At 46.8% G+C, this 15,666-nt stretch overlaps 1 protein-coding gene across 1 annotated transcript; it reads left to right on the top strand.

The window, feature by feature from the left end:
* Nucleotides 1–5,912: 5,912 nt before the first annotated feature.
* Nucleotides 5,913–12,015, top strand: LOC142774863 (putative defense protein Hdd11-like). Its single transcript, XM_075876004.1, has 4 exons — nucleotides 5,913–6,047; nucleotides 8,920–9,117; nucleotides 10,473–10,570; nucleotides 11,479–12,015. The coding sequence occupies exons 1-4, from the start codon at nucleotides 5,913–5,915 to the stop codon at nucleotides 11,648–11,650; spliced, it is 603 nt and encodes a 200-aa protein (XP_075732119.1). The 3' UTR covers nucleotides 11,651–12,015.
* The last annotated feature ends 3,651 nt before the right edge of the window (nucleotides 12,016–15,666 follow it).

The raw sequence follows: 15,666 nt of genomic DNA, 5'->3' as shown, positions 1-15,666 counted from the left end.
GCAGTATTATTTCAAAGCGTACTGAGTTGTGCTCTTATCTTGAAAACAGCAACTGCGATATCTTGCTGCTTACGGAAACTTGGCTAAACCCTAATATCTCAGATAGTGAAGTTTTGCTTGACTCACCTGATTTCCATATTTTCAGAAAAGATAGGATAGGTAGAGCTGGTGGGGGGGTACTTATTGCCATAAAAAGTCATATCACATCTTTTGTGATTGACATTCCGTCACGGTTGGAAATTGTTTGGGTGTGCTCCTCATCACATGCATCCAAAACAATTTTCGGAGTATGTTACAGGCCGCCAGATTGCTCGGAAAGTTTTGTTACAGATTTGCACGACAACTTGACAAATTTGCGCTCTAAGTTTCCTAAAGCTGACGTTTTCCTCTTGGGCGATTTCAACTACCCTGAAATTGACTGGTCCAATCTAACTTCCCTCTCACGCAATTCCAGAGAGTTCCTCGATCTAACCCTTGACTTCTCTTTTGTTCAATTAATTGACCAACCCACGCGCCAACACAACATTCTTGACCTGCTTCTATCGTCAGCTCCTGAAAAAGCTACATCAACCTTATATCTAGATGGTCTCAGTGACCACCGTCTCATTCAGGTATCTATTAGCTTACCTGCATCCAAGCCTTATGTCTCTCCAAGGCCAATACTTGATTATAAAAGAGGTGATTATCAATCCATAAATCAGAGTTTAGTTGACTTCTCTCACTCATTTATGGCCTCTTTCTTCAACCGCTCAGTCAACGAAAATTGGTGCCTTTATAAAGAAAAATTGTTGAGCCTGGTGCATGAACATATCCCTCGCTTGACAATTCGCGTAAATACATCTAAACCATGGTTTACCCGTACACTTCGCACCCTTCGAAATAAAAAGAAGCGCCTTTTCAGTAAGGCAAAGTTATTGCAATCTTCGGTAGCATGGGCGAAGCATCGTGATTCTGATAAGGTTTATTGTCATGCTGTGCGTCAGGCGAAACACAAGTTCTTTTCACATGACCTACAGTCACTTTTAAAAAACGACCCTAAGAAATTCTGGAAATCAATCGCCCCCACACGCTCTAACACTCGTATCACGATTTTGAACAGCGCCGGTGTTACGGTCTCTCCTGAATCTTGCCCAGTGGTGTTTAATAATTACTTCACTTCAGTTTTTACGAAAGAAAATTACACTAACATGCCTCTGCCACCTACATTTCAGTATCGTTTTATGGATCCTATAGAGATTAATCCTGCAGGTATCTCTTCCCTAATTACAAATCTCAAGACGTCCACATGTTCAGGTGTCGACGGCATAAACTCTAAAATCTTAAAGCATACCGTTGTTCCGTCTAGTACCATTCTCGGTCACATCTTTCAGCAATCGTTACAAACTGGCGAGATTCCATATGACTGGAAAATCGCTAAGGTCATTCCGGTCTTCAAATCCGGGGACAAATGCCTGCCAAGTAATTATCGTCCCATATCCTTAACGAGCATCCCATGTAAGCTACTTGAGCACATTATTTCTTCACATGTTGCATCACACTTAGAACAAAACCAATACTTTTTTAAAAATCAGCACGGCTTCCGCAAAGGACTTTCTTGTGATACACAGCTTATCGAATTCACGCATGAGATCTTTAACAATATGGATGAAAATTTACCAACAGACAGCATATTCATCGACTTTTCTAAGGCATTCGACCGCGTTGCACATTGTCGTTTAATAGCTAAAGTATCATCTCTGAACTTAGATTCACTTACAGTCTCTTGGATTAGGAACTTCCTGTGTTTTCGCAAACAGTGTACTGTAATTGATAACATGTCTTCCCCTCTCTCGGAGGTGACATCTGGTGTCCCTCAGGGGAGCGTTATTGGCCCTTTGTTATTTTTAATTTTTATCAATGATCTTCCCTCAGATATCACGTCATCAATTCGCCTCTTCGCGGACGACTGCATAATCTATCGCAAAATCACTTCACCATCAGATCATACAGCTCTGCAGCAAGACCTTGATCGTGTAACCACATGGTGCTCTGATTGGCAAATGTCATTAAACGTTGATAAGTGCAATCAAATGACCTTCACTCGAAAGCGCTCACTCTCAACATTTCAGTATTTCCTTGATGGTAGCCCTCTAAGACCTACTTCATCTTATAAGTATCTAGGCATCCATCTGGCATCGAACCTTTCTTGGGCCAGTCATATCAACAAGATTACTGCTGACGCGTCACGAACGCTTGGTTACCTAAAACGCAACCTTCGTGATGCACCTCCTACCACACGAAAGCTCGCTTACCAAACACTCGTGCGCCCTAAACTCGAATACGCTTCTTCTATATGGTCACCTGACCAAGATTATCTATCCCGAAGCCTGGAATCGGTTCAAAACCGCGCTGCTCGCTTTATCACCGGTAACTACAGCAGGCATTCTAGTGTAACTAAAATCAAGCAGTCGCTCTCTCTTTCCTCTCTCGCCTCCCGCAGAAACATTTCTCTTTTATGTCTGTTGCACAGAATCATCAACAGCAAGCACAGTTTTTCCTTGCCACTTCTCAAACCTCATCGATATTCCCGTCGTTTGCAGCATAACCTCAGTTTTCAGCGTCTATACGGGCACACTAACGCCTATAATTCATCTTCATTACCACGTGCCATTGTACTCTGGAACAATCTTCCTGAAAGTATAGCAAACGTGAAAGAAACCGAGATCTTTAGAGGCTTGCTTGAAAAACTGCCTCTTGAACTCTAGTTGTGTGCGCCTTACCTATTGTACTCCTGCTAGTTTCTGATTCTTAACGCGGTTGCCTCTAACACTGTAACGCTTCTTGTATTATATAGTTATGTAGTATCGTTTGGAATTGTATAACGTTATTGTTTGCTATTTTCTTTCATCTGTATCTTTTCTGCGCAGCCAAGTGCTTTTTGGCTTTTATAGAAAAATATTTCACAATTTTGTATTGCATACTTGCGTATTATCGTTCCGAATTATATAATGTTATTGTTTGCTGCTTCTTTCGTATCTTTTCTATTTTTACGCAGCCAGACTTTTGCATATGTATATATTTTCATCGCTCTTTGAAAATCAAAATGTACCCCCCCCTCACGCAATGTTCCCTCGTGGAACCCGTGAGGTACTTGTATAAATAAATAAATAAATTAAGTCGTATATATGTTATGGCACATACCCACTCCGGGGGATTGGTCAGCAAAGGACCTTTGAAGGAGCACTACAATCCTGCTTAATAATAAACTTATATATACAGTAGAACATAAAATAAAAGTGCGAAAAAACCAGAAGGCGTAAGAACAAAAAAAAAGAAGAGCAAGAAAACGAAATTATGAAATTGTGAGCTGACAAGACATCTGCGTTTACTTCACTGAACCATTTAGAGTGTCTAATAAAACACCTACTAATGTTACTTCAGCAGTACTTATTAGACTTCATATTTAAAGAGGAATAATTTAGTGGCTTGAATGAAATTGCAAACCGCATTGAATGTACCCCTGTGTCAATATCTCAAAACAGCGGCACTGAAGTGTAGCAGTTTCCTCCTTAAATTTATACGTATACATTCAAAAAAGAGAATAACTAGAAACCTTCACCTTTAAGCAATGAATGCGATAACAACAAAGCGGAATGTTGTATGAGGCAAGGCTGGCAGCTAACTCTTTTACATACAATCTGGCGAAAGTGCAAAACGCTTGTGTAAACGAAAACGGCCGCTCCAGAGGTCGAAGCAGTTTTCGCGATGTCTAGATACCTTAGTTTAGGGAAGGGAGTAAAGAGAAATTCAAGATGTAACTTGATGGTACCATAGACCTCCGCCTTCACGGGTATTCGCTGCTGGACTGACCTGACCTGGGAACGCGAATCGTGTTTAGAGGTTCGAGCTGCCAAGATGCTCCCACTGCTCTTTTTTTTTTTAGAAGTGTCTTACATGGTTCAGAAATTTACATACCTACTAGTATACCTACTGGCGCGCGTGTGCTGCCGAATGTGCTGTGTTTATCTCTTCCCTCTCTGCTCTATTTTTCATCTCCCCCATCCCCCTTTCATGCGCAGAGTAGCAAACCGGCTGCCCATAGGCTGGTTAACCTCCCTGCCAGTCTTTCCCTCCTATTTTCCTTCCCCGTAGCAAGCGGTCAGAGTACATGCATGTGTACGAACAGTCTGCTGATGCTTGTTGGATAGCGCACGCGAAAGCTCTCGTGGTCACGCCCTTGTGGTTAAGTTTGCTGTTGCTGCTCGAGAGACGCGGCTCACCACCCCAACCCTCCCAACTCCTCCCCACCTCTCCCGAGAGGTCTGGGAAGGTGTCCTGCTCGGCTGCTCTGACCTCCAAGTTTAACAGGCATTGGGGGCTAGGGCTCGGGCCGCCGCGGCAGCTACAGGGATACCGGACTAAGGATCCCTCCAAGTGTTTGTGGAAAGCCGGCCCTTTAGACTCGTCTCACTGTACATATAGCAACAAATGTCTACCGCCACCACTACCACCATCCGTGCGACGGAGATATGGCCGGCTCACCTCATCTGTGCTTCAGCCGCCTTTGTCGCGAAGCTAGCGTGCGTAGAAAATACGGTGCTCGGAAAAATATCGATTTTTACTTTATGCGGAACCTGACAGCTACGGCGAAAGCCTGCCATTAGTGTCGATATCATTGCTACTGAAAAAATTCACAGCATATCCACGGAGTGAAAATGAGTGGGGCGAAGCGTCCATCCAGACGTACGGATGGGCGGACGAAGCAGGGACTGACGGACGCATGGAATCACGGACGGACGGAAGCAGACACTGATGGACGCACGGATGGACGGAAGTACGCACTGACGCACGCATGGACAGACGGAAGCACGAATAGACGCATGGACAGAAGCATGGAGGGACAGACGGACGGATAGACCCACGGACGGGCGGACGGACGGACGGATACTTCGCCTTACTCATTCACTCCGTGAATGTGCAGTGACAACCACTAACGCCACCTCGTTATATTATTCTCAAGGACATGTACACACAACGCTATCTATTGAGCAACTCGTAAACTAAACGTGGCTGCATACTACTACTACGACTACAGAGGAGAGAACGACTCTCGGCCTAAGGAGCGTCGCCCTTAACACACAAAAAGAAACACGCAACAATTACAACAACGCACAGCATATTCAGGAAACAAAGACTAAGCCGAAGCAAGAACCGACTTTTGGTGTCCATAGGAATGACTCAACAATATATTGTCTAGACAAACTTCATTACTATAATGCAGTGAGCGATGTAGATTTTACTAATATTAATGCACTGATTTTCTGCTGATTGCCACATTTTAAAAGAGTTTTTTCGAAAATATAGGTGAAATTTAATCTGAACATTCGTTCATCCCTCAAAAGTTTTCCAATCGACCGTAGCGGGCATGGCCCATATGCACGAGGAAAGCAAACAATGAACTGAGGGAAGGCACACACACACCAATAAAAAAGAAAAAAGCGATCAAATATGAGAGGCTATAGCTTTATCTGTACTCTCAACGTTTTCCCTATATTTACATCCGGTTTCATAGCCAATGCCTAAAAGTGGATAAGCGCGAATCCCAAAGGGTCAAGCGAGCAAGCTAAGACTGCCGTAGAACATACGCTTGCTAAGGCTCCAACGCTGACGGTCGAATTTCGTGTCTGATGAGGCATATATGAATGCGGCCTCAATGAAAGTTGCAGTGGAACCTGGTGTAGGACTACACGTAGGTCCTTGCCCTATCTTTTAGTGTGGGTACGTGTCGTATGCCACGTGAGAAATCATCGTCAACATGTAGGACCAACAAACTGGTTCGTGCCTGGCTACTCTGGCAGTCCGCGCAGAACACTCTTACTGTTCTTCAAGCCCGGTGCAGGAAGCCGTCGCCACGGCGATCTCGGCTGAACGGCATGCTGGTGGCGTTGTTCGTCATGTGTGCCCTTCGTCCCGTGCTCTGTTACTCGAACGGGGCGCCTTTAAGTTCCTGCAAGGAGATGGTGCCCAGGCACAGGACGGGACCCACCTACACGCACCACAACTTCCAGGCAAGAACACATCATTGCCCTCTCCACTTTTGTGGCTGTCTTAATATGAAAGGTGGTAAAAAACTTGCAGGGTTTATCATGCATTCGCTTGATACGAATTGAAGGCGAAAACGATCTTAGTTTTTGCTTCCAGTCGTATTGATTCTCACGCACTGACACTTATTTGTTCATTTGTGAGGCTGTTAGGTGCTTGGCCTTTCATTTGACACACACACACACACACACACACACACACACACACACACACACACACACACACACACACACACACACACACACACACACACACACACACACACTCTCTCTCTCTCTCTCTCTCTCTCTATCTCTCTCTCTACACCAGGCCAGCGCGGTAGGCGCAGCACAGTCACAGCGAAAGCTCGTGCTTTTTTAAAAACAGGTGGCATGAACACGAATTGCACCACAAATCAGGTGGGATCCCGGAGCAGAGCGCCAAGTTCAAAAAGGTGATGAAAGTTCACGAAAACAAAAGCGTAGAGGATGACAGAAGGCAGGAAAACGTACAGCGCATGGGTATTGTCTTCCTGTCTTTTGTTTGCGTTTCTATTACAACAAAAGCTTTTTTTGAAATGTGATCTTGGATGTGGCGCAACACCGGGTGACCTGCAAATGGCTTCGTGGAGAGAAAATGAATGAACACAAAGACAACAAGTATTCAAGTGAACTTGCTTAGGAAGCACCCGCTGTCTATGCGGCTACACGTAATCGCAAAAAACGACGACCCCACAGCGGCACAGACGTCACCGAGACGTCAGAGTGGCGTTGTAGCGCAGAACAATCTGTTCATAATCTGTACTCAAGGCACACACGAACTTTGAACACAGGCCCAGCGTTTCTTGACCCTGTTCAGAATGTGCTAATGGCCCCTGTGAACGCGGCCAAGATCACAGGCATATTAGGATCACCCTGTAAATGAGTGGGGGGGGGGGACAAATTAAATCGTAGCACCCCTTTTCCCATTGTTGGTCGAGTCCAAAAGACAACATGCTACACGGCTGCCCTCTGTGTTTACGGGGATTTTTTTTTGAAATTTGAAGGGTGCTTTTCAGAGCTAATTTTTTTTGGAGGAAATACAGCGTTTATCGGAGTTTAGTTACAGCAGATCTCCAGTTCGCGCGGAGTTTCGTATTGCATTATAAGCTGTCGCAATGCATTTTTATTAAATTATTTTGAAGAAAAATGCGTTTCATTGTTGCTTATAACCATAATTTTTCACCTTTCGTTTTTTCCTTACTTCCTGTTCATTTGACCTCTTAAACAAGCTGTTGATGGGCAGTGCTGCAAGCGCATCAGTGTGCCTGGGGGGGGGGGGGGAGCAGGAGCTAGACAAGATGCTCCTCAGCTTTCTCTCAGCCTCCCTAATCTTCTTGACGAAAAATGAAGATGCTATTATACTTTTTCTGAGTGCTCCAAAATTTTAGATGGATTGAAATCTGAACCCAAAAACATCTAAACACACTAAGTGCATGTCTCGAAGGACTGAACGCGGAAATACAAATACATTCAAGTACAAATATTTGAACACGAAACACCTCCCTATGCTCGTATTACAAGCTTAAAGTTTATTGTAATAGACGAAAGCATGCTTCACGAGCTTTCTGCTGCCAATGAAGGTGCGCTCCTATCGCGTAAAGAGTGTCAGCTTTGAAAATGCCTTTTGAACATTGAAAATGCCATTCTAAAGGGAGCTTATAAAATAAATCGAAAATTGTCAAATATTTCACCAGTGAGTGCGTCAAATTTTGGCATTTATCCAAAACCACGAGCCATATTCATAACGGAGGATGAAATAAAAAAATGAAACAATTACCTTCTGTCCAGAATGGAATTAGTTTTGTCCTTGGTTTTCCAGGAGAAAAGATGAAGAGTAACAATGAAGGGTTTGCAATGTGACATCAGGTGCTTTCGGTCGCTATTACTGTAAAAACAAGAAAAAGATCACAGCATATCCACGGAATCAATGAAGATGAGGAGGTGAAGCCTCAGAGTGTTTTATTGGTAAACCGCGAATTGTTCATCCGTCCATCGGTCCGTCCACACCTGCTGGGTGAGTCATCTAACTAGGCGGTCACGTACCACGAGATAGGAGGGACAGACCCACGGTTGTAGGAGCTTCGCCCCTCAAAACTTGGGTGCCACAGCCCTGGCCTTTAAACAATGACGATACAAGTCCGACTGCGGCTAACGAAAAAGCGTTGGAGATGAAATCTCCCCCGCCCCCTCCCTGTAATTAAGGGTCTCCCCTTCCCCTTTGTGCCAAGGCTTATGGCCTCGTTTACACATAAGCGAGCGTAACGTTGCAAGCACCGAGATCGGGCTCGAAGCTACAGAACCCATAACGTCTTAAATAAAAAAGCTGCACAAATAAAAACGGCACTCTAACTATGGAAGATGCTTGTTTCGTATTGGCCGCGAGGGCCTCCATTGGAGAGGTCAGCGCTGCGGTCGTTTTGACGTCACAGATAGGATAGTTGTGGAATACGGCAGCTTAGCTTTCGCGATGCCACTAGCATCATCCTCCATGGCTGCACTGGTTCTCACTCGCAATTTTACGATGCAAATTAGACACGAGAGTGCCACCGGCAGCACCGATTCGTAGTTTGCTTGCCCGTATTATGTATTACAGCTTCTTTAAGCGCTGAGCTTCAAAACGAAGGGAAGCACGCATGGTGTCCACAGCAAAAGCGCAGAAAATGCGCTGTTCTAGCAGACAACACAACCCGGTATCTTATGAGTGACATAATCCCGTAGGTGGCGCCACGGTATGTCCCTGAAGCCAATAGTACTTCCATGCCTAGTGATTTCCTGCGGTTTCAGAAGCCGTAAGGAGTAACGAAATGCTTCATGATAGCTGCTGGTTGACACGGGCGTCTTGGAAGGCAGGCTCACGGTCCGGCTGCTTACGCTCAACCAGAGTGTCAAGTTCCGGGGCTTCCTCATCCGTGCCATGGCGCTCAAGGGCAACAGCTGGGTTTACCTACGAGGACTCTTTGAGAAGGACGCCAAGTTCCAGGACTCCCTGTACCTCGACTGCGAGGGTCAAGAAAGGGTGCGTTAATTTTCCCGGATGCAGATACAAGCCTACAACCGTTAGGCATTGACGCGACCGTTATCACGTTCCGTATGAAGCACCAGTCGATAACATCGCTTCGCGCATTTTATGTTGTACGGGCTAGCGAAAGCTTGCGAGGGTTGCGGTCCACCGTGGCTGGAGCACTTGCATTCACATTTGTAGCGCAAACCATGGCTTTAAAGGAACGGAGACACAGAAAGAACACAGACGGCTAGCGCTACAAATATCAATGCAAGTGAACGAAACCAACTAGTCCACATCGCCGCCTTGGCTGTAGCACAGATAAAACGAGCCAGCCATCATCGCCGCCCAGAGGGTGCAGCCGACAAATCACCGAGCGCGAGGCCTGCATTCGATTGTTCCTCAAGCGTAGAGGAAACTGTCTGTCCTTCGTAGGGCAAGGGAGTACGAATAGGCTTGAAGGGAGGGGTGAGGAGAGGGGTACCATTGCTGTAGCAGCAGCTGCGTACCTTTATTTCAAAGGTGTATCACTAGAGCTGGCATGCACGCTAGGGCGACAGACATGGGCACACTACTAGCACACGTGCTGTGCTCTCGCCACTTACCTTGCGTAAGACGACAGACAGCAGGTGAACCTCTTCACTACCTAGAGTGGGTGCATTCGCTTAAGCCAGCATTTTTTGCAGTTGCGTGAAGTCTGATCCAAAAGAGTTTGCAACAAATATGAATTCTATAAGAAGTACTACAGCTACCATATTCATTGCTTCACACCTTCGGCTACACTGCAATTCTATAGATGCGAAGCAGCTAAGGGTGGAGCTCAATTCGGTGTCCTGCGAGACAACCCTTACATGCGCATGCACGTCGGTCCCCTCTCCTCTCATAGGCTCTCCCTCGCCCACCTCGCAACAAGAATGAAGGTAGCATCTGCTAACGAATTTCTCAATTAAAAAAACCAACTGCTCGTGCTGCACAACCGTTGACTGCCCCCCCCCCCCCCACACACACACAAGCACTGGGTCTTGACCTCCAAGGTAGTTTCGGTGGCAGAATTTTGTGCGTTGTTGAATAAAAATTAGCAGCGTGCGCATTAGTTAAAAGCGGACTGCAGGTCTCTTTGTGCAATCGGAGTTTTCCGTTTCTAATTGCACATTAGCAGCGATTGGTATGTTTCAGTAGGAAACACCGGTTCATCACTGCGTGCTTTGCGCCCATAGGTTTCTCTCCTGCACAACGCCGCGATGAGCGCCAGCATCAACGTGGCCGCCAGTGTAAGCGTCAGCGCCCGCTGCTTCGCATCTACACATGGTTACCTTTAGCGGAATATGCGGTAACCTTTTTTTCTTTTTCTTTCTTTCTCGTTTGCGTAGAACGCCGTAACCCACGGAGACAACAAGGGCAAAGTGGAGGTCGTGGTCCACTGGAGACCGGACCCAAGCCCACGTTACCTCATCCAGGTCATGTTTAGGTAATTGCGCCTGCGCGCACTGTGATGACGATCATGGTCACTGACATTTCCGACAGATGGCGCGCGCTGCGCCGCAAACACACTCGCACCCCCTCAACCGAAAATGTTTTTCGATATGGCATACAATGTGCTAAGTAACCATTTGCCTGGCCAACCCATTTCTGATCAAAGATGCCCCCCCCCCCCCCCCGAACAAAAAATGTGCCTACGCCTCCGACAAGCAACACACTTACTGCGGGAGGCAGAAGAGTTATAGACAGCCGGCGCCAGCAGAGTCAACGGCAATGCATCATGCCGGAGCACTCAACTTGATACTCCTAATTTCAGTGCTGGGACTTCCAATACACCCAGATCAGTTGACCAACCTAACCGGGTATCCTAAAATACTACAAAACCGCAAGATTGCACTGACTACGTACACCCATCTAGATCCTCAACTCTGGTAAGGCCGCACAACTGGCGCTGCTTAAAATCGTTATTACAGCCCACACGCACTAAAAAATCGACCCTGCAGGTTATGGAACACTAACCTGCTGACATAAAGCCTACCACATGGACTGGGAGTGCAAAAAGAATACGCTAGGTCCGATGATTTGAGTAGAGAATGGGGTGGACCTATATCAGGCGGTCGAAAAGACCCCGATGTCACGCGCAGAGACCGGGTCTCAAGCCAATGGGGTTCCAGAATAGGGAATACATCCGTTCATCGACCGAGAAAAGCATTACGAAGTGACTATACCCATTTATGAGCGAGTGTTTGCACTGGTATGAAAGATTTGCTTGCTATTTGTGTGTGTTTTAATGTGGGCCAGTACATGCACGCTTACAAAATGTAAAGAATCGCATGTGCACGCAGAGACTTTTTTTTAGTTAAATGAAACTTTGCATCTCTCGACGCACGCGCGCAGGGCGACGGTGGTGCAGACTCACGACCTTTCCTTCCTGAAGGTGGACAGCAGAGCGCTCCTGCTGGGCGCCGCCGAGCCTGCAGTCATGTCCAGGCGTCGTTTGACCTACGTCAACCTCCAGCGCGTCGCATGTGCAGCAGTCTGGTTTTTCTACTTCTCATGGGCTGCGTGAAAAGGTGTCACTGTCTAACCCCCGTCAAATACCTGGGTGGTCCGTAAGAATTTGGTGTCCTCTCCTACAGCGTGTTTCATAATCAGCTCGTGGCCAACATCGGATCTTAATTTTAGTTTGAAAGTACACGTGCCAGTGAGCCTAGCTATTTCTTCAAAGAGACTTCACCCGCCACAGTGGTCTTATGGTGATGTTGCTCGAGTGCTGACACTAAGTTTGCGGGATGGAATAACGGTCACGGCGGCCACATTGTCGACAGAGACTAAAGTTCTGAAGGCCCGTGCACATGGATTTTGTGCACCTTAAAGGTTGACATTTCCGGAGGCCTCTACTACGGCGTCTCATAATATTGTGGTTTTGAGAAGTTAGACCCAAATAGATATTAATAAAAGAATATTCAAACCACTCTTTTAGTAGGATTGACAATCTTTCATAAACGGAGCTTTGAAAGCAAGAAGTGAAACGTCTGCAGTCTGTGAAAAACCCTCTGCGCCGTTGCTCAGCAATAACTAAGCCGCAGCTGCGCGCCACCTGGGTTTGACCTGGCCTAGCTGCGCATGCGCCGGATAGCAGCCACCGCTAATCCACGCCCACTCATGGGAACAGTCCGCACAGTCCCCTGTCCTGCCAGAGCCGAGCAAGAGCAACGAAAGGCCAGTGCTTCGACCTGGGGTGCCACAGCTAGGATTGCACGCGAGTTTCCGGCGCTGGAGTTTGGAAATTTGGTCCATGCCAAGGAAAGACCTAGAATCAGTCAAGAAGGTCACATTAAACTCATAAGCATACGTAGGGTTCCCCTTTAGGGGGGGGGGAGGCGAAGGTTCGGCACAGCGCCCTTCCTTCTTACTTTGTCAATGCATGGCGTTGACTTTGCACCCCCCCCCCCCCCCCCGAGCCACAGCACCACCCCTCCCGACGTATTACGTCAATATGAGAGGCTGAATTTTGCCCTTCCCCTCCCTCCCTCTTAGGAGATCAGGGAGGTGGCCGCTCCGCCCTATTCCCCCCTCGTGCGCACGGCTGTTATTAAAACCCTGAGATCGACCAGCTTGGCTGTTAAGGTATACTCGAGGAGTGTAAACATTTTACTTTTCTAAATTGCCCTTTCTCACGCTGTTGTAATAAAAAAATTAAAGATTGCGCTAAGTTGCGCAAGGCTTGAAAGCAGCGAAGCAAGGGGCGTTTTGAATGCTGCTGCTGCTATTCAACAATACACAATGAAAAAATTGGAAGCGCAATCCAACACCTGATCATGCTGGAACCTTCTCTCCAGTTGTTACCCTTTCTCATCTTTCTAGTATATAATTTCTTCTCTGAATAAACCGAGTTTCAGTCTGCGCTTGTTTGTCTCTTCTCTTGTGTCCCGTTGGCTTGCGTTTCCAATTTTTTCATTATGAATTTGTACCAACTAGCCCGCCTGTCAACCCTTCTGTAGTCGTTAATACGCTTAGAATGAGTTTACAAACAGAAGGACTCAAAACTCACCTGCAAATGTAGGATCGATCGGCTCCCTGGGTGCTCGCACGGGCCTTTCGTCGGTCGTACTCGGCTGGCCCAACTTCACGTTGACTGTGCCTGGCTTGTTGCCTTTTTGTGTCCCTCATCCTTTCTTCATATGCATACCCCGAATCCTCGACTCGTTGTTTGGCAGCAATCGCTTCCATGGCCACATAAGCAGGGTTTAAACGTCGCCCCTGATATCATTCTCAATCTGCAGCACGCCGAGCCTCGCGGTGAGCAGCCTTTTCTTCTGATGTGCAGACCTTCTTTGGACACCGCGTGGCTACTACCTCAGTTGATACGTCTATGAGAAGCACCTTCTGAGGCATCCTTCGAAAGAAAAGCATGTTCACTAAGTATTTTATGACGTATTTAATGACGCAAATGGTTGCGAGGTGGCACTGTTTTGAATTTGGCGTGTCGCCGTCACGGCAGCTTCGGCATGAGCTGTTGCCACAGTTTACGCACGGATTTGCTTCCATCACATTAGCTGCTGCGGCTGATGCATTAACATCGGAACAAGAGATCACAAACGCACCCTAACAGAATATCGACCATCAACACTCGTTGACCATTGCAATGAGTGCGGCTTATTAGGCGAAAAGATAACTTTCAACCGGCAGGCTCTGAACCTGTAATATTCAAATCACGTGTCCGATATTACTGAGCTACGGTGGCGGTCATCCTCCGGTCCCTTTCATGGGTTATACATGTGCATTTAAACGTGAGAGCGTCAGTCAGCGCCACCTGTTGCCCTAACAGCAAGTGTGAAACAGTCTTTTTGCCTGTTGGTGTCACGTAGCACGTGATTTTAATCAATACGAGCTGGCAGCTTACCAATATTTCCTCGCCTGAAGGAAAACGTGCGGTGCACCTAACGCTGAGCTCGACCGTATTATATGGGCCTGCCCCGAAGCTACTCACTCAGTTAAACACAGCACGAACCCTACATTCACAATCACCACGGCCGAGCAGTGGGAGGCCTTGCTGCTCAGCACGTGCCCGGAGGACCAGCTCTGGGCTGTCCGGCTGGCCGAAGACGCCGCCAGGATTCAAGGCCTGGCCGCTGCCTGAGGAAGGGGGTTACAGAGGGGCCCGTCTCCCGGCCCCCCGCCACCTTTGACCCCAGCAGGGACGCTTGAATAAAGTTTCTTCTCTCTCTCTCTCGCCTGAAGGCACCAAGCCTGTCAGAACGAGACCCGCGGTACGAATGAGGGCTCTATACCGCTGACCTGCCGTAGCGCAATGGTAGGGCATCGGACGCGTTATTCGAAGATCGCAAGTTCAGTCCCTTGGTTGGTACGGAGGAGTGGCTCTCGACCCACGGGGGATCGGCCACAAATAGAGCGGCAGTGGGATCTTGCAAAAAAATTTGGTAAATAAAAGGGGGGGGGGGGAGGCCTGAAAACACAAACGAAAAGATTAGCAGTGCTAACAAAGCGGCAAGTTATATTTTCTCCCACTTCTTTTTTTCATGTTCACACTAAGATTACTAATAGCATCTCCTCTTTCCTTAGCGTCATCGTCTGTTAGTTTTTATTAATATTCAGTCTAACAAAAACAAACCCTTAAACTTGCACTAATTAGTTCATATATAACAGTCATGAAAGGACGTTATAAACCGATGATATTTATCTTTTTTAATGGTATTGATCAAGAAGATGGCAACCTGTCGTCGTCTTCGCTATGCCCGACGAGAGATTTATGCAGTGGAGTAGAAATGCAGCTTTAATTTTGTAGTTTTACGTCGTAAGAAATTATTTCACGAAGAAAAACTTCGGTGCTCATGATGCTAACAGAAATGGGGCGGTAGGTTTTTTACCCACTTGGCTCCAGCCTTTCAGAAGACGCTGCAAATAAATTGACAGTCGAAGGAAATTTTCGAGTACCATGCCTACACTTGCGCGGTCATGCGAATCGCAACACTTGGTAACAAAAAGCGACGATTAAATTTGCAACACCGCGTCTCTGTTCTTATCTGTGCACTTATGCAACAAAAACAAGCACCAAGATAACGGAGAAAGGATTGTGGCGATTCATAAGTGTTGTTCTTCGGCACGTTTTGGAAAAGAATACAAAACAGTGTTTTGTGGACCGGTTGAGACCTAGTTTCTGGAATTTCATGCGCACTACAGTTTGAAACGTGATGAATTGGTCCATAAATAGGGCACTGTAGTTTGGTGCAGTGAAAGACTGGTCTCAAGGGCGACTCCATCCTTAAACGAGTAGTTGCCCATATTCCGAGCCGACCTGTGGTCGTATCAAGAAAGCACACGGTAACGCGTCCGCGCTTAATAAAAGGAGACTAAGCTTAAAACAAGTACTACACCTGTTATGCCACACCGATTAAAGTCTAACAGTGTGCTTATCACGCTCTCATCGCATAATCTTTACCAATTACAGCTAACCTGGGCTCAAGCTTGTAATGACGATAGTTATAGCGCGAGAACAGAACGGTGACAGACAAGAACACGAGCGCTCGTGTCCTTGTCTCTTTGTCGCCGTTCTGTTCTCGC

Source organism: Rhipicephalus microplus, chromosome 10 (assembly GCF_043290135.1).
Source record: "Rhipicephalus microplus isolate Deutch F79 chromosome 10, USDA_Rmic, whole genome shotgun sequence".
In the NCBI taxonomy this organism is placed as follows: Eukaryota; Metazoa; Arthropoda; class Arachnida; order Ixodida; family Ixodidae; genus Rhipicephalus; species Rhipicephalus microplus.
The sequence above is the reverse complement of the archived record's forward strand: the minus strand, read 5'-3'. Positions and strand labels throughout refer to the sequence as shown.

What these genes read in the sequence shown, in the direction of transcription:
- LOC142774863 (XM_075876004.1), top strand. Translation starts at nt 5,913, where the DNA reads ATGCTGGTGGCGTTGTTCGTCATGTGTGCCCTTCGTCCCGTGCTCTGT. An exon ending in ACTGCGAGGGTCAAGAAAGG is followed by an intron (nt 9,118 to 10,472) that starts GTGCGTTAATTT and finishes TCGTTTGCGTAG; the next exon opens with AACGCCGTAACCCACGGAGA. An exon ending in CTCATCCAGGTCATGTTTAG is followed by an intron (nt 10,571 to 11,478) that starts GTAATTGCGCCT and finishes GCACGCGCGCAG; the next exon opens with GGCGACGGTGGTGCAGACTC.